Source organism: Malania oleifera, chromosome 6, assembly GCF_029873635.1.
Source record: "Malania oleifera isolate guangnan ecotype guangnan chromosome 6, ASM2987363v1, whole genome shotgun sequence".
NCBI classification, from domain to species: Eukaryota; Viridiplantae; Streptophyta; class Magnoliopsida; order Santalales; family Ximeniaceae; genus Malania; species Malania oleifera.
The window spans coordinates 15269630-15297177 of NC_080422.1; the positions used below are offsets into that span (position 1 = coordinate 15269630).

Below are 27548 nucleotides of genomic sequence, written 5' to 3' on the forward strand. Positions count from 1 at the left end.
TTTGGACATATGTGGTGGCTACGCTCATCTGTGAGAGGTTCATTGTCATTTGATTTTTATGTTTTTTAAAAATTATCTTCATTTTGCAGGTCAAATCTAATTTTCTGGTACTGAATTTTTTTTTCCCATTGTTATTCAAGGTTCATGTGCAGGAAGTTGAAGCAAATGCTGGAGATGTCTATAAAGGTAATTTACATCCTCCCCACTTCATGTTCCAAACTTTGAGGCAAAAGTTTTCTTTGATTTGTTGTGCTTGATATGTACTTTTTCCGTTAGAGGTAGATCTAGAGTCATTGTTTAATAGAAAGGATTGATTCTTTTATCATCTTTTTTTGGGCAAATTTGAGGAGAATAAATGGAGGGATGCTTGCATATTTACTTCAGAGTAGTTCAAGTGGATAAAGAAATGGGCTTTTGAGATGATTAATTGCAACTCAATTTGGAAACAAAATGACTTTGAGCTTTATTGTTTACAAATTGGAAATATCTATGTTTTGTTAGGTAGAGTGGATCTCAATCTGATAGGGAATTATATGGAATATTAAAAACTGGTCTGCTATTATCATCAAGTTGGTTCATTTTTTTTTTTTTTTTAAATGTTGATGTGAAACTGAAGTGCTAAGTAGAATTGGTTTTTAAGGTCATCAATTTTTTTCCCATGCGTGCAAGTGTGTGTATGATGAATGAGCGGTACAGGTATTTGTCTTGATTAAAATTTGTTATTTTTTATAATTTTTCAACTTTTGGATATTTGGATCAAAAACCTCATCAAAAAAGATATATATATATAGATATAGATATATGCTTTGTCGATTATCGAAATCACAACCAGACCTCTTCAAGAATTAATGTCAAGCTACTCAATGATGTCTTATAATCAACAGTGCAATTTTTGCCATTTTAAATTTGCCTGAATTTTATCGTGGTTGGACATCCTAACTTGCCTAATTTGAGTATGACAAGAAAATAATTAATTGGTCAGCATGTCATTAAAATTTTAATATTAAATTTTTTATTTTCCTTTTCCATTTCACATACTGATTGACAAGGCAGATGTTCTGGTGTTTTTTAAGTTTCTTGTTTGCTTGGAAAAATACTTTTTCTTCGGTTAGATGTGCAAGCTGGTGCAACTTTTTACTCTTAAGGCATGCCTTCTTGCACCATTGAACTTTAGATGTGATACATTTCCATTGAATTTGATGGCACAGGCAAGGCATCTAGAACACTCAGCTGGTGGTGTTTTAATCCAGGATTCGCTATGGAGGAATTTGCTAGGTTGGGTGTTGGGTCCATCATTTTAACATCTGGCACATTATCTCCAATGGATTCGTTTGCACAGGAACTGAAGTTGTAAGCCACTTCCGTGCTGATTATTTTTATCTTGTCTTTGGTCATGCAATGACTTCCCACACTTGCTATCTCTTAGGAAATTTCCCATTCGGTTGGAGAATCCTCATGTTGTATCTGCAAATCAGATATGGGCAGGTGTTGTGCCAGCTGGTCCATCTGGTTGCTCTTTTAACTCCTCTTATCGGACTCGCGATTCTCTTGAATACAAGCAAGAGCTTGGGAATGCTATTGGTACGTACTTAAAGTTACTGGTGATAGTGAGTTTTTTTATGAACTTAAAATATTTTTAATACTAAATATTATCAGGCCACTGATTTGGATGCCACCTGTTCTGGAAATTAGAGATGGGGATAGCATCTCTTTTTTTTAGGCACCTCTATCGCTTTTTTTTTTGGGATTTCAATCTCATTCTTTGCACTAAAAAGGCAATTTAGCTAATTAATGAAGTTGGATTTCAGCCTACTAGTTGGAAAATTCAGATGGTGCTTCATTAACATTTTTAATTTCTGTGAACTACCCCAAATTTTGATAATTGCAAATAGTTGCATCATTTTTCACATTCATATATCTTGTCATTCACTGTTGCCTTACTGGCAGAAGGCAATTTAACTCTCGCAGTCCTGGTGCATTATTGTATGTCAAAGCCAATAATGCGGGCCCCATAAATTTCATATATTAATGGAAGTTTGCTTGGCACAGAACTTTTAGGATGTCTGGATGATGACGTGGTACTTTTACTTTTTAAAGAGGACAAACAATTTCATAATGCCTTTAATTTCAATGATTTTGAGAATCTTGTTTAATACTGCTCTATTTTCTTTCTTCTTTTAAGAGGGAGATTTATGGATTTAGAAATAGAATTTGAACCGTGAGTCCCCATATTTGGTGATTCTAGAATGTCTATGCTTTCTGTTAGGGATTAATGAAGTACACATAAAAAACTCATTGTAGCAAAACAAATCTTGGTTGAATGAAGCTGTTAATTGTGCTGTGCATGACTGCCTGAGAATTAATTCTTTCACTATTTGTGTGAAACTGTGAAGTCATCCCAAGGGTCTTGTTAAGACCTGATATTTTGTGCTTTTCTTCTTATTATGCTACTTTATTTTCTTCTGTTCTCAGGCCCGCCCACTGCTTTCTTCTTCACCCGTCTTTTTTTCATGCACCCATGGTTTTAAATGGTGGTAGTAGGTGGTGTAATGGTAATGGGTGTATTGAAATTATTAATTAATGCATCTCTGAAATAAATTTTTTAACAAAACATTGTTCATAGAATCATATCAAATTGTTAATTATTGCATACCTTACAAATCTAACGAAATATAAATATTGCTATCATCCTCATTATAGTCTTTTCTGCCTTTCCTCTCCATATAGCTCATTAGGATATTTAGAAAAGGATCAATGAGAGAAAATGAGAAGAAAAAGTAGAAAATAAAAATTAATTTTATTTCCCGTAACAGTCTTGTAGTGGCTGTAGTGATCCCATAATGGGTTTTATGTAACAATAGTGGCCTTTAGTAGTTGCTACGGCTATGAATTTTAGTCCCACCGCTGTAGTGTGTGTAGCACTATTGAGATTCTACAAATCTGTTATGCAATGATGTCGCTCAACTACCTTATCCACTATTTAAAACCACAAGTGCATGGGCAGAACCATAGAACAAGGTGTGCATGCATACTAAAATGATACCGTGGCTTTACCTTAGTGGTTTTGCTCTTTCTTAAAAATAACAAGTAATATTATTTGCTGTTCTCACTCCTCGTCATTCTACAACTGTTATTCTCATAATCTCATCCTCTTTAGTTGCTCTGGGACAGGGTGATCTTTTTTGCCTTGCTCTGGGCATCAGTCGCTGGTGCTTTTCTAGAATGATTGGACATCTTTGCTGCATTAATTGTCATTGTATTAATTTTCGTTTGTATCTTGTATAGTTATAGCCTATGCTCTTGTTCTTGATGTTTCTTGCAAAAAAAAATTGTATCAATTATACACACACACACACACACACACACGTATATTGATGTGAAATTTTATATAGAACTTGTCATATTGTGAATTTTACTTTGTCATATGACTTGCAATGTTGAATTATGTCAGTCTTGTAAAAAAAAATTGTATCAATTACGCACACACACACACACACACGTATATTGATATGAAATTTTATATAAAACTTGTCATATTGTGAATTTTACTTACTTTATCATATGACTGTTGCAATGTTGAATTATGTCAGTCTTGCTCATTTGAGGGAATGTTGAGGTGGAATCAAGGTCAAATTTTGTAATTTTTTCCAAATTTCATATTTTGGGAGGAGTTGAAATGAAAACCCAATACAATTTCGTTTTTGGAATTTTCAATCAAAATTTCAAATACATCAACTGGAATTTTGGGTTTTTAAAATAAAAAACTGGAAAAAAAATTTGAGGCTTTCATTTTAGTTTTAAATTATTCTCAATAATCTATTTTTACATTTCCCAAAGTTTCATGCACAATTTTCCGTAATTTATTATAAATTCAAATTCAAAATCTATATCAAAAATTGAAATTTCTATCAAAATTTCCATAAATTGAGACACTAAAAAGACTTAATCTAAATTGAAAATTTTTAATCCTTGGCAGGGTGGATGCTGGGATTACCTTTCACGAGGTCAGGGATACATTCCCTCCTAGGTTCGATTTCTGCGGCAGGCTCTTGAATTTACCATCTCTGTGGAGCTGTGGGGTCGGCTGCCACGGGGCGTGGGATTAGTAGCGCGGACCGTAAAACAGACGTGTGAACACCTGGCGATATTCAAAAAAAAAAAATTAGTCCCTCTATATGTTTTGGGGGGGGGGGGAATCTATGAGCCAGCACAGTTGCCGAGAGAGAAAGAGAGAGTGGGGGAAGTGAGGGCCCAAACATTTTAAGGATTTGGGTAAGGAAGAATAAGATAGAAAAAAGGATATACTAGTTGAAGCCTCTTTTTTTGGTGTCCATATATTCGGAAGACATTACACTCCTTTTATTTTCGTTTGCAATGAATTAAATTTTTTGTTACTTTTAAAGAGTAGCTTTTATTTGCCAAATAGAATTAGATCCTTAGGAGGGACTTTAACTCTTGATCCACTAGGAAATGAGAGGGACAGCTGAGACCCTCTAGAGCTTCTAGATAGGATGGGGTGTTTTGTTGTTAACCCTTTAGGACAGGCAATTATGGTTGTTGTTTCCCCTAGAACTTACGAAAGGAAAAAGAATAGGGTGGAGAAAGAACTGAAAAAATTAGCTTCTAATATAAACTATGGAAAGGGGAATTGTAAGATGGTTAGGTGCAGCAAGGTGAATGAAGATCTTTAGTTGGAATGTTAGGGGTCTGGGCTGCCATAGAAAATGTCTTCAGATAAAAGAGATCATTGTTAAGATCCACTAATGAGAAATTGGGAGGCTCTAGGATTACCTCTAGTATAAGGGGTTTTAATAATTTTATATGAGAGTATGAGTTGAGAGATATTCCATTCTCAAGTCCTGATTCACTTGGTTTGTTGAGGGTTCTAGATCAATGGCTACTAGAACTGATAGGTTTCTGTTTACCATTGTTTGGGAAGATACTTATCCCACTATTATTCAAGAAGTATACTTTTCTCACTATTATTCATGAAGTTCTTCCTGGAGTGCTTTCTAACCGTTTTCCTTTTATTCTTGAATCAAACCCTGTTAAATGGGTTTCTACTCTGTTTAGATTTGAAAATATGTGGTTGTCCCATCTTGATTTTCAGAATCGGGTTGTGCATTGGTGTAAAAATGCACTGTGGGAGCTTGGGAAGTTTTCTGTTTTATCAAAAGATTGAGGTGTTTGAAAGAAAAATTAGAAAGTTGGAATTTGGAGAATTTTGGTGATTTTCATTCTAAGAAGAAATGTATTATTGAAGAAACGGGTTGATTGATAGATTGGTTGAAGAGGGACCTCTTTTTGAGGACATTGTTGATAGATGAGCTCAACTGTCCAATGAGTTTGAAAAAGTCCTTAGGGAACACATGAGTAGGAGACAGAAATCTAGAATGAATTGGGTCAAATATGGGAATTGTTGACTCTTTCATAGGGTGGCAACGGGTAGGAAAAGAAGGAATCTTATTGAAGAAATTGATGATGATAGGGGAGAGATTATTAAGGAACCTGCTTATATTGAGAGTTTGATTACTGATTTTTATAGGAAGAGGAGATAAAAAAGGTCGATTTTTGAGATGGATAGAGAGAAGGCTCTCTTGGACCAGGCAGTTTTATAGTGGCTTTTTTCAGGATTGTTGGGAGATTTTGAAGGGTGATATTCTTGAAGTTTTTATTGAGTTCTCCGGTAATGGAGTTGTGGGGAGGAGTATGAACTCTAATTTCATCACCTTGGTGTCCAAAAAAGAAGGTGCTGTTAAGGTTGAGGACTTCAGACCTATTAGTTTGGCTACCATTGTTTATATGATCTTGGCTAATGTGCTTTCTAGAAGATTTGCCATTGCTCTGGAGGAACTATCTCTAATAGTCAGAGTGCTTTTATAGGTAATATATAAATCCAAGATGCCGCCCTTATAGCTAATGAGGTGGTTGAGAGTGCTGCTCAAAGGAAGATGAGGGGGCCTCTGTTGAAATTGGACTTTGAAAAAGCTTATGATAGAGTGAGTTGGAGTTTCTTGGATAAGGTTATCGCAAAAGGTTTTGGTTTGAGGTGGAGGAAATGGATTTGAAGGTGTTTATCTTCTGTGGCATTTTCTGTCTTAGTTAACGGCGAGGCTAGGTCTTTGATTTTATGCATCTAGGGGTTTAAGACAAGGTGATCCCCTCGCTCCTTTTCTTTTTGCCATTATGGTGGATGGTTTGAGTAGAATGATTGAGATAGGTGTAGATAGAGGGTTGGTGGAGGGGGATAAAGGTAAGCAATGTGGACTGCATCATTTCGCACCTTCAATTGGCAGATGATACCATTCTCTTCCTATCAAATAATGAGGGTTGCTTCTCCAACTTGTTGACTACTTACAAATCTTTGAGAAAGCGTTTGGGCTGAAAATTAATTTTTCTAAGAGTGGTCTGGTGGGCTTAGGAATCAATATGGATCTTTTTGTTAGTTTAGCGGGATGTGCCTTGATGAATTGGCCTATTACATACCTAGGTGTCCCCTTAGGTGGTAATCCTAATGTTGAATCTTTCTGGGGCCTTGTTTTTGAAAGAGCAGCTAGGATATTGGAGGGTTGGAAGGGAGATTTCAAAACTCTAACGGGCTGGATTACCCTCATTCATGTTTGTCTATCTTCTGTACATTTGTATTACCTTTCCCTGTTTATAATCCCTATGAGGTTGGTAAGGAGGTTGGAGAAGCTAATGAGGGATTTCTTATGGGCAAGTTGGGGAGAGGGGATTAGAGGTCATCTTGTTGGGTGGGATCCTGTGTGTAGGCCTAAAAGGGAATGAGGCTTGGGTCTGGGTAGTTTGGTGTCCAAGAACATCAATTTAGTTGTAAAATGGTTATGGTGTTTTCCTTTAGAATCTTATTCTCCTTGGCATAAGGTAATTCAAAGTAAAATTGGAATACTACAAAATGGGTGGGATGCTTGAGTGGGAAATAATATTACTTATTTGAGTCCATTGAAGTTTGTGTCTCAGATTAATGATTATTTCCTTCCTAAAGTCCAGTCTTCAGTGGCTAATGGGGAGCGAATTTTGGGAAGACCATTGGGTGGGGGATATGCCTTTTTCTACCAAATTCCCTCGTCTTTTTCGTTTATCAAATCTCCATGATACTCCTATTTCAGATTTTTTTCTTCTGCAAGCAGAAAAGCATTCTTCGAATTTCCATTTTTCAGAGAAATCTTAACAATAGATAGATTAATGAGCTGGCCCTCTTGACTAGGCTGGTTGATTCTTTTTTTTTTTTAAATGAAAGAACATATATTAAGAAAGAGAACATACAATCATGTTGAGGATACTAAATCTTCAAAAAGAAAATGAAAAACAGAAGTGAAAACTCCAAAAAAAAAAAAGAAAACTAAAAGCAAAACAAAAAATCTGCTATTATCAGCCAAGAAAACCCCTCTTTAATCCCTCTCATTCACAAAACACTTCAAAGTAGCTAGTTCCCTTTGACCTTCTTCACCTTAGTTTTGCCCCCATCAAGCCTAACTTCATTTCCACCTTGATCAGACAGCATAAGGCCCAAGTCATTCAGCAAACTCTGAGTTTCAATGTCTTTCCCAGAAATTTTTTGGATTGGAGTAGGCAGAATTCCATCCCTAACCTTATGTTCATCTTTAATAACCTCATCTTCAAACGTATTAATTCCCTCTAAGCCTTCTAAAGGTGGAGGCTTTGCATAAGATAGATCCCCGAGTCGATCAGTAGAATTGGAGGAAAATTCCAAAAGTAAACCTTTTCTTCATTCAAAATCACTACTCCCTATGCTATCCTCATCTGAAACATCTCCCTATCCTTGCACAATTTGGTTCTCTCATTGATGGGCTCCTCCACTGTACTTAGAACACCTTTTGAATTTATCTTAATAATTTTATGTGTTTTCTCACCTAACAAATCTCGCTTCTCTCCATTAAGTTTCCTCCCTTCAAAACTTGTTAGATTTCCAACTGACCCAGCAATGAAGTCACGGTTTTGAAACTTCCAAGAATTAAGATTCTTGGAAACAAGATCCCCCTTTTTGCACATAAACTCCCTTTATTATCATTCTTCTCCTACTGAGGAGAAGCAACATGAGTTTCTACTTTTGTCACCTGCTCTTTACTGTTATCAGGGCACCCCTCAATTCCCTCCTCTGAACTCCTGTAACCTCTTCTGACTTGGGCAGAAGGGCTTCCTCATGGTTAGGGAACTGTGAAGATTTTTGGACGTGCCCATTAACTTGACTTGTCTAGGCTTTTTCACTACCCAAACCTAGTGTTAATTTAAAAGATTGCCCTTGGGCCTCTTTAACCATCAAGCCCAGCAAAGAATTTAAAATATTTTTGTTAATTTTGAGCAACCGGCCCTAGTTTATATTAATAAAAAAACCAGGCCCAGCCCACTCAATCCTCATGAACCCACCACCCTTGTAAGAAACCTTAGCTGCCTCTGATCTCTGCTGCTCAGCAGGAAGCGATGCCTTTACCATAGTCGATTGATTGTGCCTTGCTGACTGAATGAACTTCTTTTGCATACTTCCCCCCATAACAAGCACATACCACCTCCTGCACACCCTTAGAGATCGATTGACCTCACCTTCACCTACGTTTCCAGAAACAATTTGACTCCATGAGTGATTTTCATCCTTCTTGTTATCTGCTGTATTAGAGCCTGGCCGAAAAGAGTTTTCCAAAGTAATGAAAGCATCCCCAAATCGTGAACAACCATCCCATTTCAGCCCTTCAGGAACAAAGATGGAATACCTTTTAACCCTCCATTCATGCCCTATTTTCGTGAACTTCCCTGCCCTATTTGCATGAATCCCCATCAAGTGGTTGACATAGCCTATTCGGTATCTTCAAAAACTCTTGCTCAACCTACCAGCAGGGGGTGAGAACCCCTTGAAAGAACCATGAAGCTGCAGTTGAAGAGAGTTGTACGCATCAGTTGCACTTACGGTTCTGGAGAACAAACAGAGCTCTGACTTTTCCCAACCTTATCCAATCTTTGATCGAAGGACTTCCCTTCTATCTGTATTGAACAAACCCTCACCATCAATTCCTTCTAGCAACATGATACCGAGCAAAAGAGAAATGTGCAATTAGAGGACTTTTCGCGAGAGAATAAACTGCCTCAAGGAGATTTTCAAAATTCCTTTCAAAATGAATTTTCTACTTGATTCTTTTCACAATCATCTGGGGAGTGACAAGAGGGTTTGGAGCTTAGACACTTCTGTGGAATTCTCTTCTAAATCCATTTTCTCTTATTTGACTTGTTACCGTACTGTGGACTAATTTGCTTTGTATCCATTGATTTTGAAAGCCAAAGCTCCCTTGAAAATAAAAGCTTTCATTTAGACGGCAGTACTTGAAAGAATTAACACCAATGACTTGGTTTAGAAGAGAAGACTCAATAAAGTCCGGTTTCTGGATATTTGTGCCCTTTGCTTAAGGAGTGGAGAGACTTGTGCGCAATTGTTTCTTCGATTTACTTTCACGTTGGCTATTTGTGTCAAATATTTTGTGAATGGCTGAATGAATTGGCCTTGAGTTCTGTATATTATATATAGACTTTACAAGAATGCTATACATGGAAAGTAAATAAGGTCTAGCATGATTCTAGCCCTATACAAGTAAACTATAATCTGTCAAGCCCTATACATGTAAACTGAATATATGCTAACTGTACAAAATAATGAATTGAAATATAAGGAAATAAATGTGGGCTGAAGAAAGGAAAGAAATCTTTTGCTTTGCTGTTTGCTGTTTCGTTGACAGCCCCCCTCAAATTGATGCGGGTTGATCAACAAGCATCAATTTGCTACTTAGGAAGCAATGTCAATGACGAGTGAGAGCCTTGGTGAAGATATCCACAATTTGTACTTTAGTGGAAATGTGTGGAAGAGTGATAACACGAGCTTCAAATGCTTCACGGATAGAGTGACGATCGATTTCAATATGCTTCGTGCGCTCATGATAGATAGGATTGGCCGTGATCTAGATAACACTTGTATTATCGGCATGTAAAGGTGTAGGATTGGTCTCAGAAAAATCTAGCTCAGCAAGCAAGCTTCGAAGCCAAATAATTTCAGAACGAGCGAGTGACATCGCCCGGTATTCAGATTCCGTCGATGACTTAGAAACTCTGTCTTGCTTCTTACTCTTCTAAGAGATCAATGCATCACCTAAGAAAACACACCAACCAGTGATGGAGCGATGTGTATCCGCACAACCAGCCCAATTAGCATCACTGCAAGCAGCAAGGCGAGTAGAATTGCATGCAGGGAGGAATAAACCACAGGCTGAAGTGCCCTGAACATAGCGTATGATCCAATGGAAAGCAGCCAAATGAAGATGACGAGGAGTCTGAAGAAACTGTCTGACTTGCTGTACAGCAAAAGAAATGTCTGGTCTAGTAATGGTGCAATATACAAGACTACCCACCAACTTTTGGTTTAAATTGGGATCAGCAAGTAAATCACCCTCCTCTTTGCGAAGCTTGACATTTAATTTCATGGGAGTATCAACAGATGTACCTTTCTGAAGGCCAGCTGTGGCCACCAAGTCACTAGCATACTTATGTTGATTGAGTGAAATACCCGAGGGACTACGATTCACCTCAAGACCTAGAAAATATGTGAGAGACCCAAGATCTTTCATATGAAAGGACTCTGAGAGATGAGTCTTGAGTTGAGCAAGTAAAGTCGAATCGGAACCAGTAATCACAATATCATCAACATAAACCAAAAGAACAACAATACCTAAGTCTGATTTCTGAATAAACAATGAAGTGTCATACTTGCTCTGCTCGAATGAAAATTGTAATAAAGTGGTGCGGAATTTATCAAACCAAGCCCTCAAAGCTTGTTTGAGACCATAAAGAGAACGACGAAGCTTACACACATGTGAAGTCGGAGAGGGAAACAAGCCTAGAGGTGGCTTCATATAAATACACTCTTTAAGATCTCCGTGAAGAAAAACATTCTTGACATCCACTTGATGTAGTGGCCACTCACTAGAAGCTGCAATAGTCAGAATCGTACGAACAGTAGTCATCTTAGCCACAAGAGCAAAGGTCTCTTCATAATGACACCATATTCTTGATTATTCCCAAGTGCAACAAGGCGAGCTTTGTAATGATCCAGACTTCCATCATTTTGGACCTTGAATGAGTAAACCCATTTACAACCCAAAGGAACAATGGTGGGAGGACAAGGCTCAATGTTCTAGGTATGATTGGCCTCTAAAGCAGCAATTTCTTCTTGCATAGCTTGTCGCCAACAATCATGCTTGGCAACGTGTGAGTAGGAAGTGGGAATATCTAAATTGGACAATGCAGCAGTAAGAGCTGAAACAGAGTTACTAGAAACTTGAAGAGGGGAACCCATACTTGTCTGGGAGTACAAACACTCGAGAAGAGTGATGTACCAAAGGCTCTGGAGGTGCTGCAACTGATTGGATCTGGAGCGTGGTAGGATCAGATATCAGATGAGCTACTGGAAGAGACTGTGGGTGGGGATGCCTTGTATACACAATGCCTAGTTTAAAATGAGAATTGACTGGATGAGGATCTGAGAATTGCTCCTTAAAGGAGGGGAGGATCACAGTAGGAGAGGAGGGTTTAGAGGACATAGTAAAGAAGTGTTGATTTTAAAAAAGAATAACATTCCTAGAAATGTGTGTACGATGTAATGTAGGATCACAGCAAACAAATTCCTTTTGACACACATTGTATCCCAAGAATGCACATTGAATAGATTGAGCAGATAATTTATATCGCTCATGAGGAGGTAAATGAACAAAACATACTGTAGAAATCCCCAGTATCTTCGAATATCTTGGAGTAATTTAGGGAAGTATATATTGTATATTATTGAGAGAGATTTGTTTAGGAGATTATTTCCATATTTAGATCTTCCGATTGTATTATAAATATTGTAAATTGGTCTGTACAAAATTATTCAAGAAATACAAAAATTTCATTATGTTTTCATGGTATCACAGCTAGGGTTTCCAAACCTTTGTTAGCAATGGCTGACGACGTCGTCAACAGCAGAGGGTCGAGCTCCTTTGAAACTCTCGACGGCGACTCTGAAGCCACCTCCATCGTGGGGTCTCTTAGATCGGGTCCAATGGCGGCATCGCGGCGATTTCGAGAACTCCAATCGTAGCCGGCAAACAAGATTTGCGTCGATTGCTCGCAGAAGAACCCGCAGTGGGCGTCGGTGTCGTACGGTGTCTTCATGTGTCTTGAGTGCTCTGGCAAGCACCACTGCCTTGGCTCTCACACTAGCTTTGTCCGATTGGTGACGATGGACTCCTGGTCGAAGATCTAGCTCAAGAAGATGGAGGCCAGCAGCAATGTGTAGCTTAACGCTTTCTACAAGCGCAGCATTGACCAGGACCTCCGCTCCCATGTCGCCGCTGACCACCTCTCTCGGTCGCCAACCGCTTCCCTCCGATGCTTCTCGACTGGCCAGACGACGTCCTTGAACAAACGATGCTGCAATTAAAGATTATGAAGGGGAGCCTTTTTATTGATTGGAAAATGTTGAGCTAGGGCCTACCTAGTTCGGCAGACCAGACCTTGTTTAGTTATTGCAGAGCTTCGTCTTCCACAAATATTTCTTCGGGTTCTTTAGCCGAAAGAGGTAATTTTTTGCAAGCCTTGAATATAACCTCTAAATCCAAAACTCCTTGGATTATTGATTCTGGTGCTTCTGACCACATGACCGATGCCTATTATCTTTTCTAATCATACTCACCATGTGCTGGAAATTTGAAAGTTAAAATTGCAGATGGATCACTCTCATTTGTCACAAGCAAAGGGAATATCCGACTCTCTGACTCCATCACACTAGAGTCCATTCTTCATGTTCCTAATTTATCCTGCAACTTACTATCCATTAGCCAGTTCACTAAGAATTCTAATTATTCTGCTAAATTTCTTCCCTCTCATTGTGTTTTTCAGGACCTATCATCAGGGAAGACGATTGGCAGTGCTAAGGAGTGTGAGGGACTCTACTACTTTGAGGAGGCAAATGTGAGTGAACAATGTAAAACTGCTATTTGTGATTCTGCATCTATCTCTAGTGATATTGAAAATTTGTTATAGCATTTTAGGATGGGTCATCCAAATTTTCAGTATCTAAGACGTTTATTTCCTTCCAGTTGTTCAAATAAAACGTCTTCTGAATTTTAGTGTGAAATTTGTGAACTTGCAAAATACCAGCGTAATTCTTTTCCAAAATCCACACACAAACTATCCAGACCCTTTACTATGATTCATGGTGATTTATGGGGATCCTCACGCTCTCTTAATCACACTCACACGAGATGGTTTGTTACTTTTATTGATGATCATACTCATATTTGTTGGGTTTACTTGTTGAAAGATAAAACTGAAGTCTGTTCTATTTTTCGTCAGTTTTCACTCCATGATTCAAACACAATTCCAAACTCACATTTTAATTTTACGTACTGATAATGGTATGGAATATTTCAATGATATCTTGGGACATTATCTTCTAGAAAATTGAATTGTTCATCAAAGTTCCTGTGTGGATACCCCTCCACGAAATGGGGTCGTTGAACGTAAAAATAGGCATATTCTTGAAGTAGCTCAGGCATTGATGTTCACTACAAATATGAAAAAATATTTTTGGGGCGATACCATTTTAACAGTTACACGTCTCATTAATCAAATGCCTAGTCGAATTCTTTCTTTTGCCACTCCTCTCCAGAAACTCCAGGAATGGTTTCCCAACACTCTGCTCCACTCCAATCTTTCTTTGAAAATCTTTGGATGTACTGCATTTGTTCATGTTCATGCTCACAATCGGGATAAATTGGAACCTCGTGCCATTAAGTGCGTTTTTATTGGTTACTCTCCTACTCAGAAAGGCTACAAATGTTATGATCCTCTCACAAAAAAATTATTTGTCAGCCTTGATGTCATGTTCTTTGAAACCACTCCTTACTTCCCAAAGCCCTCTCTTCAGGTGGAGAAATGGAATGAAGATCGGTTCTTTGATTTCTCTGTTGATGAATCTGTGCCATACACTGAGTCTACCATTGCATCATTTCCTAAGTCTACCATTGCATCATTGCCCGACCTGTTATGTACAAAAGATCACTTAACCTCAGGGGGAGATGCAGAAAAACAAAACAACAAAGAAATACTTATTTACTCAAGAAAGCCAAACACAAAGATCAGGGAGAATCTCATACCTGAGGCATCAAGAGAGTTGGAACCGAGCTCCATGCAACCATGAGTCTGCGCCCTATCCCGATTAGGTAATAGATGGTCATGAGCTCCCTTCTGATAGGCTTGTACTTGATGACATCAATTTACCCATTGCAGTCAGAAAACAAACCAGGTCATGTACTCAATATCCCTAGTCAAAATACATGTCTTATAAAAGCCTGTCTACAAAATATCGTGCTTTTACTTCTAACCTTGACAACATAAAAATTCCAAAGAATATCTAGGAAGCCTTAGAGATTCCTAAATGGAGGGAAGTTGTCATGGAGGAAATGTGGGCTCTGGAAAAGAATGGAACTTGGGACGTTATGAATTTGCCGAAAGGCAAGAAGCCAGTTGATTGTAAATGGGTCTTCACAGTGAAATATAGAGCTGATGGGACAGTTGAACGATATAAAGCCAGACTCGTTGCAAAAGGGTTTACACATACCTATGGCATTGGCTACACAAAAACATTTGCACCACTGGAAAAATTGAATACAGTTCGGGTCCTTCTGTCCTTGGCAGCTAACTTAGATTGGCCACTACAGCAACTCAACATTAAGAATGCATTTCTAAATGACGAGTTAGAAGAAGAAGTCTACATGACGATACCACCAGGTTTCAGTAAGAAAGGTGAAGAAAACAAAGTATGTAAACTCAAGAAGTCCTTGTATGGACTTAAGCAATCTCCTAGAGCATGGTTTGACAAATTTGCAAAAGTGATAAAGAATCAAGGATATTGACAAGGGCAATCAGATCACACTACGTTCTTCCAACAGTCTGAAAGTGGTAAGAAAATAATCTTGATAGTGTATATTGGTGATATAATCCTAACTGGAGATGATATAGTGGAGATGAAAAGATTAAAGAAAGTCCTAGTTGCTGAGTTTGAAGTTAAAGATCTGGGACAAATGCAGTATTTCTTGGGAATGGAAGTTGCTAGATCAAAAAAGGGTATCAGTGTCTCTCAGCGAAAGTATATCCTTGATCTCCTAACTGAAATTGGCATGCTTGGATGCAAACCTAGTGAAACCTCGATTGAAGCATTTAAGAGGGTCGAAGACTGCGAAATACCAGTTGAAAAGGAGAGGTATCAGAGATTGGTTGGTAAACTAATTTACCTATCGCATACCAGACCCAACATTGCATTTGCGGTAAGTGTGGTAAGTCAACACATGGATTCACCGAAAAAGACTCACCTAGATGTTATGTATAAGATCCTCAGGTACCTCAAGGGTTCTCCGGGCTAAGGACTCTTCTTCAAAAAATGTGAAAGCAAGGAAGTAGAAATTTTCACAGATGCGGATTGGGCAGGATTAGCGGCAAGATAGAAGGTCTACCACTGGATATTGCACCTTTGTATGAGGAAATTTGGTAACTTGGAGGAGCAAAAAACAGAATGTAGTAGCTTGAAGCAGTGCTGAAGCTGAATTTTGGGCAATTGCACAAGGGATATGTGAAGGACTACGGAAACTCTTGGAAGAATTACAATTCCCGGTGAAATTCCTTATTAAACTTTATTGTGAGAACAAAGCAGCCATCAATATCTCTCTCAATCCAGTTCAACTTGACAAGACTAAGCATGTAGAAGTGGACCGACATTTTATCAAAGAGAAGGTTGAAGAAGGAACCATCTATCTGACTTATGTACCTACCAAGGAACAAACTGCAGACATCTTTACTAAAGGGTTAGCTCGCCGGAGCTTTGATGATTTTATTTGCAAGTTGGATATGATCAATATCTATGATCCAACTTGAGAGGGAGTGTAGAAATCCCAAGTATCTTTGAATATCTTGGAGTAATTTAGGGAAGTATATATTGTATATTATTGAGAGAGATTTGTTTAGGAGATTATTTCCATATTTAGATCTTCCGATTGTGTTATAAATATTGTAAATTGGTTTGTACAAAATTATTCAAGAAATATAGAAATTTCATTTTGTTCACATACACAACCAATGGTACGAAGGTTATCGTAACTAGGTTGCTTAGCAAATAAACGGAAGTAGGGAGACTCCATGAGTAGGACTTGAGAAGGTAAACAATTGATCAAGTAGTAATTTTCAGAGCCTCCACCCAGATTAATGATGGAATAGAGGATTTGTGCAAAAGAGTACGGACCACATCTAGGAGATGATGATTTTTCCGTTCGGCTACTCCATTCTGTTGGGGAGTAGTAGGACATGAACGTTGATGAATAATGCCTTTAGAAGCCAAAAATGCCTGAAACTTAGTAGATACATATTCACCACCAGAATCAGTGCATAATTTCTTAATAGAAGCAAAAATTTGATTTGTCAACATACGCTAAAAACTCTGTGAAAGAACGAAAAACCTTAGATTTAGAGCGAAGAAAGTAGACCCAAGTAAATCTGCTATGATCATCAATGAAAGTCACATAGTATTTAAATTTTTCATGTGAACTAACCAGGGAAGGTCCCTAAATATCACTATGGATAAGCTCAAAACATTGAGAAGCTGTACTAGCATGCAAAGGGAAGGGAAGAGTTTTGCTTTCACCAAGTTTGCAAGAGGCACACTCAAGAGATAAAGAAGAACGTTCTTTATTACCAAGTAAACCAGAGTTCAATACATGAGATGGGATCTGAGTATTGGGATGGCCTAAACGACGATGCTACACCATACTAAGATCTGAAACATTATTACAAGCAAAAGACTTAATGGAAGAAACTAGAGAATGTGATGGAACAGGCAAAAGTAGTGGAAACAAGCGCCCTACTTTAGGTCCCTTCGCGATCAGCTCCCCCGTTACCTGGTCCTGCACAACACAACCATTACCAGAAAAATTAACAGCTCAATTGTTATCAACTAATTGACCAACGGAAATAAGATTCGTGGAAAGATGAGGAGCAAGAAACACATCAGTGAACTTAGAAGAGGCATCTCTGATAGCAGCTATTGGCAAAGAACTGCCATTGGCAGTATGAATAGCAGATTGACTAGCGTAGGTCCGAACGTGACACAAGGTAGTGGGATTATTTGTCATGTGATTAGAGGCACCCGAGTCCACATACTAGGGATTAGTAGAATTGTCGCCTTGGAGCCCCATTGCTGATAATGCCGAAATTAGCATATGTTGCACCATTTGGGTGTGCAGTAATTCGTTGGAGGAGGTGCAGGAATAGAGAAGTCACCTGAAGAAGAGCTAGGGGCCGCAAAAGTCATTGTGGGGGGTACACTAACACAAGTCTGGAATGCCTGGGCCTGACTATTCTATGGGTGGATACGACCTTCTTTGATAATGTGATCCTTCTTCTTGCAATAAGAGTAGAATTTCTTGGAACAATTAGTAGCGATGTGTCCAAATTCTTTGGAGCAAAAACACTGCAAAGTGCTAGAATGCACAGGCGGTCCTCGTCGTTGAGCGGCATAAGCCACAGGGACAAACCTGGAACTACCATGAGATTGTGCCAGAGTAACTTGAGTACTAATCCGTATTTCTTCACGAAGTAACTCACCAAAAAAAACATCCAGAGAAGGAACAGAAGAGTGATTTAGCAGAGACGAGCGAATAGATTCGTACTTAGTGCAGAGTTTCATAAGAAACTAATCACGATGACTAGTCTCGTGAAGATGTTGAATAATGGGAAGAGAAGCCACAAGAACATCCGTAGTAACCATATCAGAATATTCATTCCAAAGAGTCAGAAACCTTGAATAATAGTCTTGGATGGAACAATTGTCATGTTGAAACGTGGCAATCACATGCTCTAACTGAAAACAACAGGCACCGTTTTCTTGATGATATATTGTTTTTAAATAAGTCCACATGGATTGAGTGGTGCGATAAGGTCGCAAGTTGGGGACAATATGTGGCTCAATCGAGTCCAGAAGCCAAGACATAATCTGAGCATCAAGCACAGCCCATGAAGGACAAGCTGTGGACTCCTTGGATTTATCAGGATTGGGTGCACAATCCGTGCCATCAATATGACCCCAAAGATCTTTTCCCTTTAGGAAAAGTTCAAACTGAAAAGCCCACGTAGAATAATTGTTGCCCGTAAACTTGGCACACATAGGTGTGGAGTCCATGCTAAATAATGGAGAAAATCGAGAAGCCCAAAAAAAACAGACTCTGCCGAAAGAAACAGACCACCAGAAAATCTAGAAGCCCAAAATAAACAACACAGGTACAAAGGAAAACGAAAAACAACCCCCCTGCACTAAAAAAATAAATTTTGAACCAAAAAACTGCACTAAAAATTAAATCTTGAACCAAAAACCTGCTGTGCCGAGAAAATAAGTGCCAGAAACAGCAACAGAAAGCTGTTGCCTGCTTGCCAAAGGTCACAAACAGCAACAGAAACTGGAGAAATAAGTGGCAAATCAAAAACCTGCTTTGCCTGCTTGCCAAAAGTCACAATCCTGCTTGCCGAGAGTCACAAACAGCAACAGAAACTGGAGAAATCAGTGGCAAATCAGAAACCTGCTGTGCCTGCTTGCCGAAAGTCACAAACAGCAACAGAAAACTGTTGCCTGCTTGCCGAGAATCACCAGGACATAAACTGGAGGAATAAATGGCAACCCAAAAACCTGCTGTGCCGATGGCCATGCAGCCACAGAAGTACCAAAAGAACAGAGAAAAATTCCAGAAGAGAAAACAAAACCACAACAGCCACAAAACCGAGAAGACAAAAAAAAAATCGAAGGGAAAAAAAAACCTAGCAGTCGGCTGGCTCTGATAGCATGCCAAATATTTTGTGAATGGCCGAATGAATTGGCCTTGAGTTCTATATATTATGTATAGACTTTACTAGAATTCTATACATGGAAAGTAAATAAGGTCTAGCATGATTCTAGCACTATACTAGTAAACTATAATCTGTCAAGCCCTATACATGTAAACAAAATATATGCTAACTGTACAAAATATGAATTGAAATATAAGGAAATAAATGTGGGCCGAAGAAAGGAAAGAAATCTTTTGCTTTGCTGTTTGCTGTTCCGTTGACAATTTGGAATAAATTATTTGGCATGTTTGGTGAGAGCTGGGTGCGTCCTTCACGTTGAAGGCATTTTGCTCCATCACGTTTAAAAGCTTTGGTAAAAAAATCATAGGAAAGCTTATGGTGATGCTGTATTATGGCTATAATTTGGTGTTTTTGGGTGGAAATGAATGCTAGAATTTTCAAAGGAGTGGCTATGTCTAATAACTTGCTTTGGAGTAGAGTGAATATCTTTCATCATTTTGGGTGTTAGCAAATGTTTTATTTTTTTTTTGCTACATCTCTTTGGAATGGATGCAGTGGGACTGGTTGGCTCTCTTGCATTGATTTTGGTTTTGGCCTAGAATGGGAAATTTGTAATTGTTTACTTTTTATGTAAAGGGAGGATTTTATTCTCCTTGTTTTCCTTTTTGTTTTGTTCTTCTTGTATATTCTGTCCTCTCTAATAAATTTCTTTGTTTACTAAAAGACAAAAAAAAGAAAAAAAAGAAAAAACAGAATAGGTCAAGAGTCTCAAGACCTTAAATGGTGGAAGCGTAGGTATTGTGGTGAAAATTACTTTGAAATGAATTACTGGGATGTGTGTTTGCTTCGCCACTTATGGAGGGCGTATGAATTAGTAGCCTCATTACTAATACATGAGTAGCCTCATTATTTATATACTTATAATTTTGAAATCTTATGCGGCAGTAAACTTTGCTCGGATTGTACCCGATGGATTGCTTGTATTCTTTCCTTCATATTACCTTATGGATCAATGCATTGGGTGCTGGAAGGTAAGGCATTCAACTTGAATTGTCAAGAGTAGAAATCTGTTGGCTTTGATCCCTGGACAAACTATGCTCTCATTTTGTAGAGTTGTACAAACTCCATAAATTCTAGTACAATTTGGGAAAGAATTTGCAAACATAAGCAACCTGTTGTGGAACCCAGACAATCTTCACTTTTTCCATTGTCAATTGAGGTACCTTTATGTTTACGTACATTCTTTGTTTGTGTTTTCTCATATGATGTTTAAACTTCAAACAGTCCAAGCAAATTTGTTCTGTGGCAGGACTATAAAACTAAGTTGAAGGACACCTCAACTTCTGGTGCAGTATTTTTTGCTGTGTGTCGTGGGAAGGTATGTGTTTTTTTCCTGAAACATAAGCAACTATATTTTTCATGCGCTGGCAAACTTTTCTTCAATGCGTAATTATTATTATTTAAAAATCGTGTTCAGTTTCTTAAGAAGTTTCTGAAATCATTTGACTTAGGCCTTTGGAAGCCTTTTAAGGATATGCATAAGAAAATCATGCCAGCAAAGGCACATTATGGAAATAAGCAAGCACCCATGTGCAGAATAAGATCTGACCAAGTTTGATTACAAATTATAAAAAGAATAGAGGTTTTGAGAATATCAACTGTTGGATTCACGTAGGTTTGTCGATACACGTGTGCCTCTAAGCATATTCATATGGAGCAATGACTACCAAGTACCAGGAAATTCTCCCAAACATGCCGACAATCTTGAAGAGCGGGGTGGCCAACAAGCACTAGCTTGTGGCTGCCCATTGTGGGCTTTATATAGGGGAAACATCGCCGCCCTGTTCATTATAGAGAACTTATCACTGAAGTTACCATGTGATATAGATCCGTGAAATAACATAGAATTATTGCCAAATCCCTAGTTCATTCGACTGTCAAACTGCAATGAGTATGACATCTTAAATGGGATTTGAAACTCTTTTCTAATCCTTGTTTAACCTTGGCCAAGGTTTGCTCTTACTCATTGCAAGACATTCTCTCTCTTTACTCAAAGTGGTAGAGCTCATGTTTCGCTCTCCTGTGCCTCCACACTGAACTCACTAAACCCAATATATATGCATTTAAGTTTCTTAATATAGTCACATTGCATGATCAAAGTTTAGAAGGTAAAACACAAGATAACCATGAAGCCTTGGTTTTAGGGACAATTCAAATGACTGTAATTGAGAAAATCTAATTGATAGATAGTAAAACTCTATTTAGATATCCTTAACATGGTCACATTTAGTGTACTTTTTTACCCCTATGTCATAATGTCTATGCTCAAATGACTTGGGACAAGTCACCCTTATGAGACAGACATGAAGCAGGCCAATCTTCCAAATTATTAGGATAAAGCAAAAAGGTGCAAAGCTGAAATAATTCTGAGTAAATATCAAGAAGGTTGGATCAGAGAGTAAATCAAGTCAAAGGCGTGAAAAATTGGGTTTCTTCTGAGTTTTAAATGAAAGGGTTAAAATAGTGGTTAAGAACAAGAGAGTTGATTCAGGATGAGAATGAAAACTGGGCTTCAAATGGTGTGGTTTGAGATGAAGAAGTTCGTGGAGCGCCCTTTGGTGGAGATCTGTCATTGTTTTCATTCTGGTCATATATTTCACACTTATGGACTCTAGAGGTGCTTTTGCTATTGTGATTGTCTATGTCCAATGCACTACCCTATGACGCGGAGCATTTAAGAATAGTGTTGAGTATCATGTTCTTAACTTTGGAACTCATCTTCTCAACTTAGATTCTATGGACTTATTCATGTAATATGACAACATTTATGTGACACGAAGAATTAACTTGCCTTTATTAATTGTGATATGGAAAAAGACAAAAAATATCGTAGCTAACTTTTTGGATTTTTTAGGGTACACAGCTAAGAGTAAGTTACTGTAAAAAAAGAATAAAGAAAAATCTGATTACAATGTCCTCATGAGTGTTGCATTAGATACTCTCAAATAATTTTGCTTTTTGGGGCTCTGCTTAGTGGCATGTCATGTGAATAATAATTTGACATGATTGTCAACGAGGCGGCAAATAAAGATATTTTTGAAAACCGGGGATTTTTACCTCTTATTTGAAGTGGTGTTTCTGAAATATTTATCCAATTGTGATTGCTGATAAAAACTCTAGGATGCTATGCACTTTCTTTAGTTTCAATAGGTTGTCCTATTGATCTGTGGGTTTTAAAATAATGATTTACAATTTATTTTGATCTCATTTCAACTGAAACCATAGCACTCATGAGTTTATATGAGATGCAGTTTTTGTACTGATGAACTGTTGCCCAAGGAGGTTATTATGTGATGTAGGACAAGAAGCAAGACCTTGGGAAGGTCCTTGTTGAAGAATAATTAAGAAGAATTCGCTCAAGGGATTGTGGTTTTAGTGTGTGTGAGCCATGTTGTAGGTAGTTGTTGATGAATTTGAATTGAAGTGAACATGTTTTTCCCCTTGGTATCTCCTCTTTCCTCTCTTTCTTCTTCGCATCATTTGGTACCCTGCATCATTTGGTATCAGAGCTCAATCATAGTTCAAGATTCGCAAAAATATTTGCAGTTTGCGAGCTTACACTCTCATGGCAGCAGATCCTTGATGCTGCTCTGCATCATTTGGTATCAGAGCTCAATCATTGTTCAATGTTTGCAGCTTTTGAGAATAGATTGAGGATTGTTAGCAACTATTTTGAGGGTCTTTGGTCATATATAATTGCAACATGGTAACAGATTATTGGAAATAGGAACATCATTTGTCATTTTGGAAGATGTCCTATGAAGATTGTTTTTATAAATGGGTTCACTCTTATACAATTTCATCTAGAACCTTACCTAGAGCCTCATGAGATATCTCGGGTTGATAACTCTACAATACATGCTTGTGAAAAATGTTCAATTCCTATCCATATGAGGGCCTATTTTGATATCTTTTGATGCCATATCATACCCATGAATATTGGCCATGACTTCCTTAGTTCTCTTTGGTTGGATGTTTTGGGTGTGACTCAAGGTCATGAGAACACGTATATCTTCCATTATAATCGGAAGAAAATAATTTTGAAGCCTGCTCTACCAACTAACCAAGACAAAGAATCTGAGATTATTGATCATGTCAAAGTTACCAAACTTGAAGACACTACAAGCAAGGAGATGAATGTGTTTGAAGACATCCAAAGTCTTTCAAACATTCCTATTGTTGAGTTTGTCATTTATTGATGCCAAGTCTCAATTCAAGTCTATGATGCTGCCAAAGGATTGTGGTTTCTTGTATCACGAACATTAGCTTTTGAAGAGTCCAAGTTTGTTTCTTATTTTTGATCCTCTAAAAATTCAAGGCTGAGTTTTCTGTAACTGGGGGAGATTTGACGTAGGGCAAGAAGCAAGACTTTGGTAAGATCCTTGTCGGAGAATAATTAAGAATTGGGTCAAGGGATTGTTGGGTTTTAGTTAGTAGTTATGTGTTTTTAGTTTAATTAGTAGAGAATTATGTGTATCTGGGGGCTTGTTTGTAATATTTGTGTATTTTAGGGTAAATTTGTAATTTAATGTAGTTTTAGAGGTATATATGTATTTTCATGTGTAAGAGGCTTCTTCTAAATAGTGTGCGAAAGCCATCTTGTAGGTAGTTGTTGATGAATTTGAATTGACGTGAACGTGACTCCCCCTTGTATCTCCTCTCTCCTCTCTTCACTCTTCCTTCTTCTTCTTCCCTTCGTCTCTCCTACACTCTCATGCCTGCAGATTGTTGATGCTGCTCTGCATCATTATGGCATATTGGTCATGTTTCATGCTTTGTAGGTAGTTTGTGAATTCATTTTATGGGTCCTGGTGTTGGTAAAATTGTTTTTTTTTTCACTTTTTAATGAATAGGACATCATATATCGACCTTGCTTGAAAACCATGTCTTGAAATCTTTAGTTTAATTTACTCCTTCCCGAAGGTTTGCACCCCTCATGATTTAGAAGACCTTGCTTGAAAACCATGTCTTAAGATTGTTATTGTCAAATCTTCAGAGGGACTAAGGGGAGCTTTATCACAATTTTTTTTTTGTTTTATTTGTTTTAGGAGGATCTCTTATCCTCCGCCACTTGTAAATTCTTCTCTTTCCTGAAATGAAAATTTTTTTCTATATATAAATAAAAAGACTTTCAGAAGCTTTGGCTGATGATGGCTCTGCAACAGTGTAGGGGTCTGAGCAACTGCAGTCCCCATCATATCTTTTGCCTATCTCTGAAATGCTAACGCCTTTGATAATTGATGAAGTGAGAAATTCTTTTTCCCACCATGGACATTGTATTTATATGTGACTTTGCTCAAACTTTCCATTGCTTCAACGTGGAGACTTACTAAAAAAGGTTTGTAAGTTTGTTATTAGGTGTGTCCTGAGCATGAGGATGATGCTGGATAATTCTTTCGGTGGCTTAAAATTTTTGGTCACTATCTTCAATTTCTAGAATCTGAGTGAAGTGGAATTCATCTATTTGATTTTCTTTAGTTATTTGTGGATTACCGACCTCTGCAACTTCAAAGCACCATTGATCCTTGATTGGTGACACTGGCTGGAGTCCAAATAAAGCAACTTAATTGGGATACTATACACATTATAACTGAAGAGGGTTGCTAATAATAGATTTAAAAAGTAGCTGAAAGCTGACATTAGTAGTTCCAGCCAGGGTCTAAATTGTAAGTGCATGCCAATGCCGTGTAGCAGAATCTGCAAGAAATAATGTGCAAATCAGACACTGGACTGCATGATTACAATTTTCCTTGGTTTATGCTTTACTTATTAATGTAATTAAGCTTTTTTAATGCCTCTTAGGGCCTGCATTTGCTCCATTGCTCTCCTCACTAATTTACCCTTCAGAATATTGAGCTTATATACCAATTTTAAATGTCTTCATTTTCCCAGGTGAGTGAAGGATTAGATTTTGCTGACCATGCTGGGAGAGCAGTGATCATCACTGGTATGCCATTTGCCATGAGGACTGATCCTAAGGTTTGAAAGTCCTTTTTCCTTTCTCTTTTCTACACTTTAGGTTGCCAAGTTCTTTAAAGCTTGCATGTATTAAGATAGGAGGTCATCTCACTTTGAGTTGAGCATCCCTTTATGCTCCTTTATTCTTTGTCCTTTAGAATTCTTATCAGGATGGTCGCTAAGTTAGAGAAAGTGATGAGGCACTTCCTTTGCTATGGTGGTGAGAAGAGGGGTCACTCACCAACCAGGGAGGTGTTTTTGTATGTCTAAGGCTGGCTGCTTCATGCTTCTCTCCTGCTGCTTTTATTTTATTTTATTTTATTTTTTGTAGAGGGGCTTGGTAACTAAGTGTCTAGGAGCATTGATCTTGTGGGAAAAGAGGTTGTGGCATTTTCCCTTGGAAATTTTATAAAAAGAGCAGATTTGGCTTGCTGGAGATGGCTGGGAATTGGGATGCCGAGAATGGCACTAAAGTTTCTGTGGAAGTCCTTGGAAATTAGATTCTTCTTTGCTCTTTTCTTTTGTCCAATGCAAAGTGGGAGGTGGCTCTCAGGTTTGGTTTTTGGAGGATTTGCTGTAGGGGATACTCCTTTTTTCTGTTTTTGTTATCCCCTGTCTATATCATCCTTCTGTTCTTCATAACGCTCCTACATCTTCTTGGCTGTTGAATGGGATTTGGTTTTTTGGAATTTGCACCTTTGCAGGATTCTTAACAGTAGCGAGGTTGTCGAGTTTTCTTTGTTTGATTCATTCTCTACTTATTTTTCTCGTCAGTTGTAGTTGGAGGGCTAAGATTCCATGTTAAACTTTTATTTGATTGGCCATCCTTGATAGTCTTAACACCAACAATCTGCAACAGATTAGGAGGCCATACAATGCTTTATCTTGTCTGTTATAGAGTGTTGGGTGTGTCTATGTTGCTTTGAGATTTTCTTGCTGACTTCTTTTAGAGGTTTAGAAGGGACAAGGATGCTAGCAGGTTAGAAGGTTCTGTAATAATGCAGTCTTTGTGGTGCTTTGGGACATCTGATTGGAGAGAAACACTTATCTTTTCAATGCTCATTCTTTCATTATGCAGTGGTTTTAGGAGGGAATTGAATTTACTGCTTGTCTTTTGGTCTTTCTGTTTGGTTGCTCCAAAGGAATTCATTTTACAGATTTTCAGAGGGAATGATTGGATTTGCGAGCTTGTTGTAGCTTGGCTTTTGCTTATTTATTCGTTCATTTATTTTTGTTTCTCTATGTATATACATTATATATATATATATATATTTTCTCCCTCCTCTTCTATCTCTTTTCTTCCCTTTGTGAATTTTCTTTTTCTATAAGACATTCTGGTTGGCATTCCCTAGTAGTTTCTTTTTGATAGTCATTTGGTTGAGAAGTTGTTGCATTTATTGATATTGTGATACTTTTGTATTTTCTCTTGAAACAATTTGCCATGTATAACCTTGTCATTATGTTATCATAATTTTTACACAATATTAGTCACAAGCATATGCTTTCACTTTTGATCTTTCCTAGGCATGTTCTATTCTGTAATAATATTTACGCCCTTTTTTTTACCGCCCATATCTCATATTATAGTCAGGGTCAAATATTTGAATCATATATGTATTATCTCCATCTTTTGCTTGCACATCTGATATGATGATTGCAGGTTCGTTTAAAACGGGAGTACTTGGACGAACAGGCACAATCTCAACTGACAGGACATAAGGTGGTGTTGATATTTTAAAAAATAGATCTCTTCAACCTTTAATTTGTCTTGATATTTTTAGCCACTGATGTTATTTCAACCTTTGGCATGTTCTTCAATTATAAAAATTTAAAAAAGTATAAAAATGTTAACACTTGTGCTCAAGTATCCCATGCCATGTACAATTTTGGGAGGTCATGATGTAAGCAGCCTTGCCTTCACATATGAAGAGGTTGTTTCAATGAATTTAACTTGTGACATTGAGTTTGGGGTGCAACACCCTTACCACTAGGTCAAGGCTCATCCTTGGGCTGATTAGATTACTGATTAAGACCCTGACTATGCAGGTTCTGACTGGAGAAGAGTGGTACAATCAACAAGCATCTCGTGCTGTGAATCAGGCTGTTGGACGCGTCATCCGTCATCGCAACGATTATGGAGCTATTATCTTTTGCGATGAAAGGTTTTTGTTTGCCATTCACTTGTTTTTGGAACTTACCATGAATGTCTCAATTTGTAAGGTTGCGATGAAAGGTTTTTGTTTGTAACGAGGGCAGACCTTGGATCATTGGTTGTTGTTCCTTTGTAACCATTTGGTCATGGGTTCGAGTCCAAGGAAACAGCCTATCTACATAAAAGTAGGGGGTAAGACTGCGTCCACCGGGACGTCCCTCTCCCCACCCATGCAAAGTGGGGAGCCTTTTGGGCCGGGGATGCCCTTATCATAAATGCATCAATTTTTTGAAGTTACAGGCAAGAAATAATTTGGGTGCATGGGGTGCTCTCCAAGGTCATGAAAATCAGGATCCTACATGGGATCGCTGGAAGGTTTTGGAGGATTGGATCATAGGATCAATCTGACTTAGATTCTACCAACAATATAAAA

General features: G+C 38.0%; 1 protein-coding gene across 5 annotated transcripts in view; it reads left to right on the forward strand.

The window, feature by feature from the left end:
• Nucleotides 1–27548, forward strand: part of LOC131158304 (regulator of telomere elongation helicase 1 homolog) — a 128113-nt gene that overhangs the window by 51954 nt on the left and 48611 nt on the right. For 4 of the 5 annotated variants that reach the window (XR_009137444.1, XR_009137445.1, XM_058113072.1 and 1 more), the window contains exons 9-17: nucleotides 141–186; nucleotides 1209–1350; nucleotides 1427–1581; nucleotides 19891–19976; nucleotides 20057–20164; nucleotides 20255–20323; nucleotides 24898–24984; nucleotides 26624–26683; nucleotides 27010–27125. Coding sequence is in view for 3 of the 5 variants with exons in the window: in XM_058113072.1 (XP_057969055.1) it covers nucleotides 141–186; nucleotides 1209–1350; nucleotides 1427–1581; nucleotides 19891–19976; nucleotides 20057–20164; nucleotides 20255–20323; nucleotides 24898–24984; nucleotides 26624–26683; nucleotides 27010–27125 (869 nt within the window). In the remaining 2 variants the exon portion in view is untranslated. The remainder of the gene's footprint in view (nucleotides 1–140; nucleotides 187–1208; nucleotides 1351–1426; nucleotides 1582–19890; nucleotides 19977–20056; nucleotides 20165–20254; nucleotides 20324–24897; nucleotides 24985–26623; nucleotides 26684–27009; nucleotides 27126–27548) is intronic. The other variant, XM_058113074.1, reaches the window with a different exon arrangement.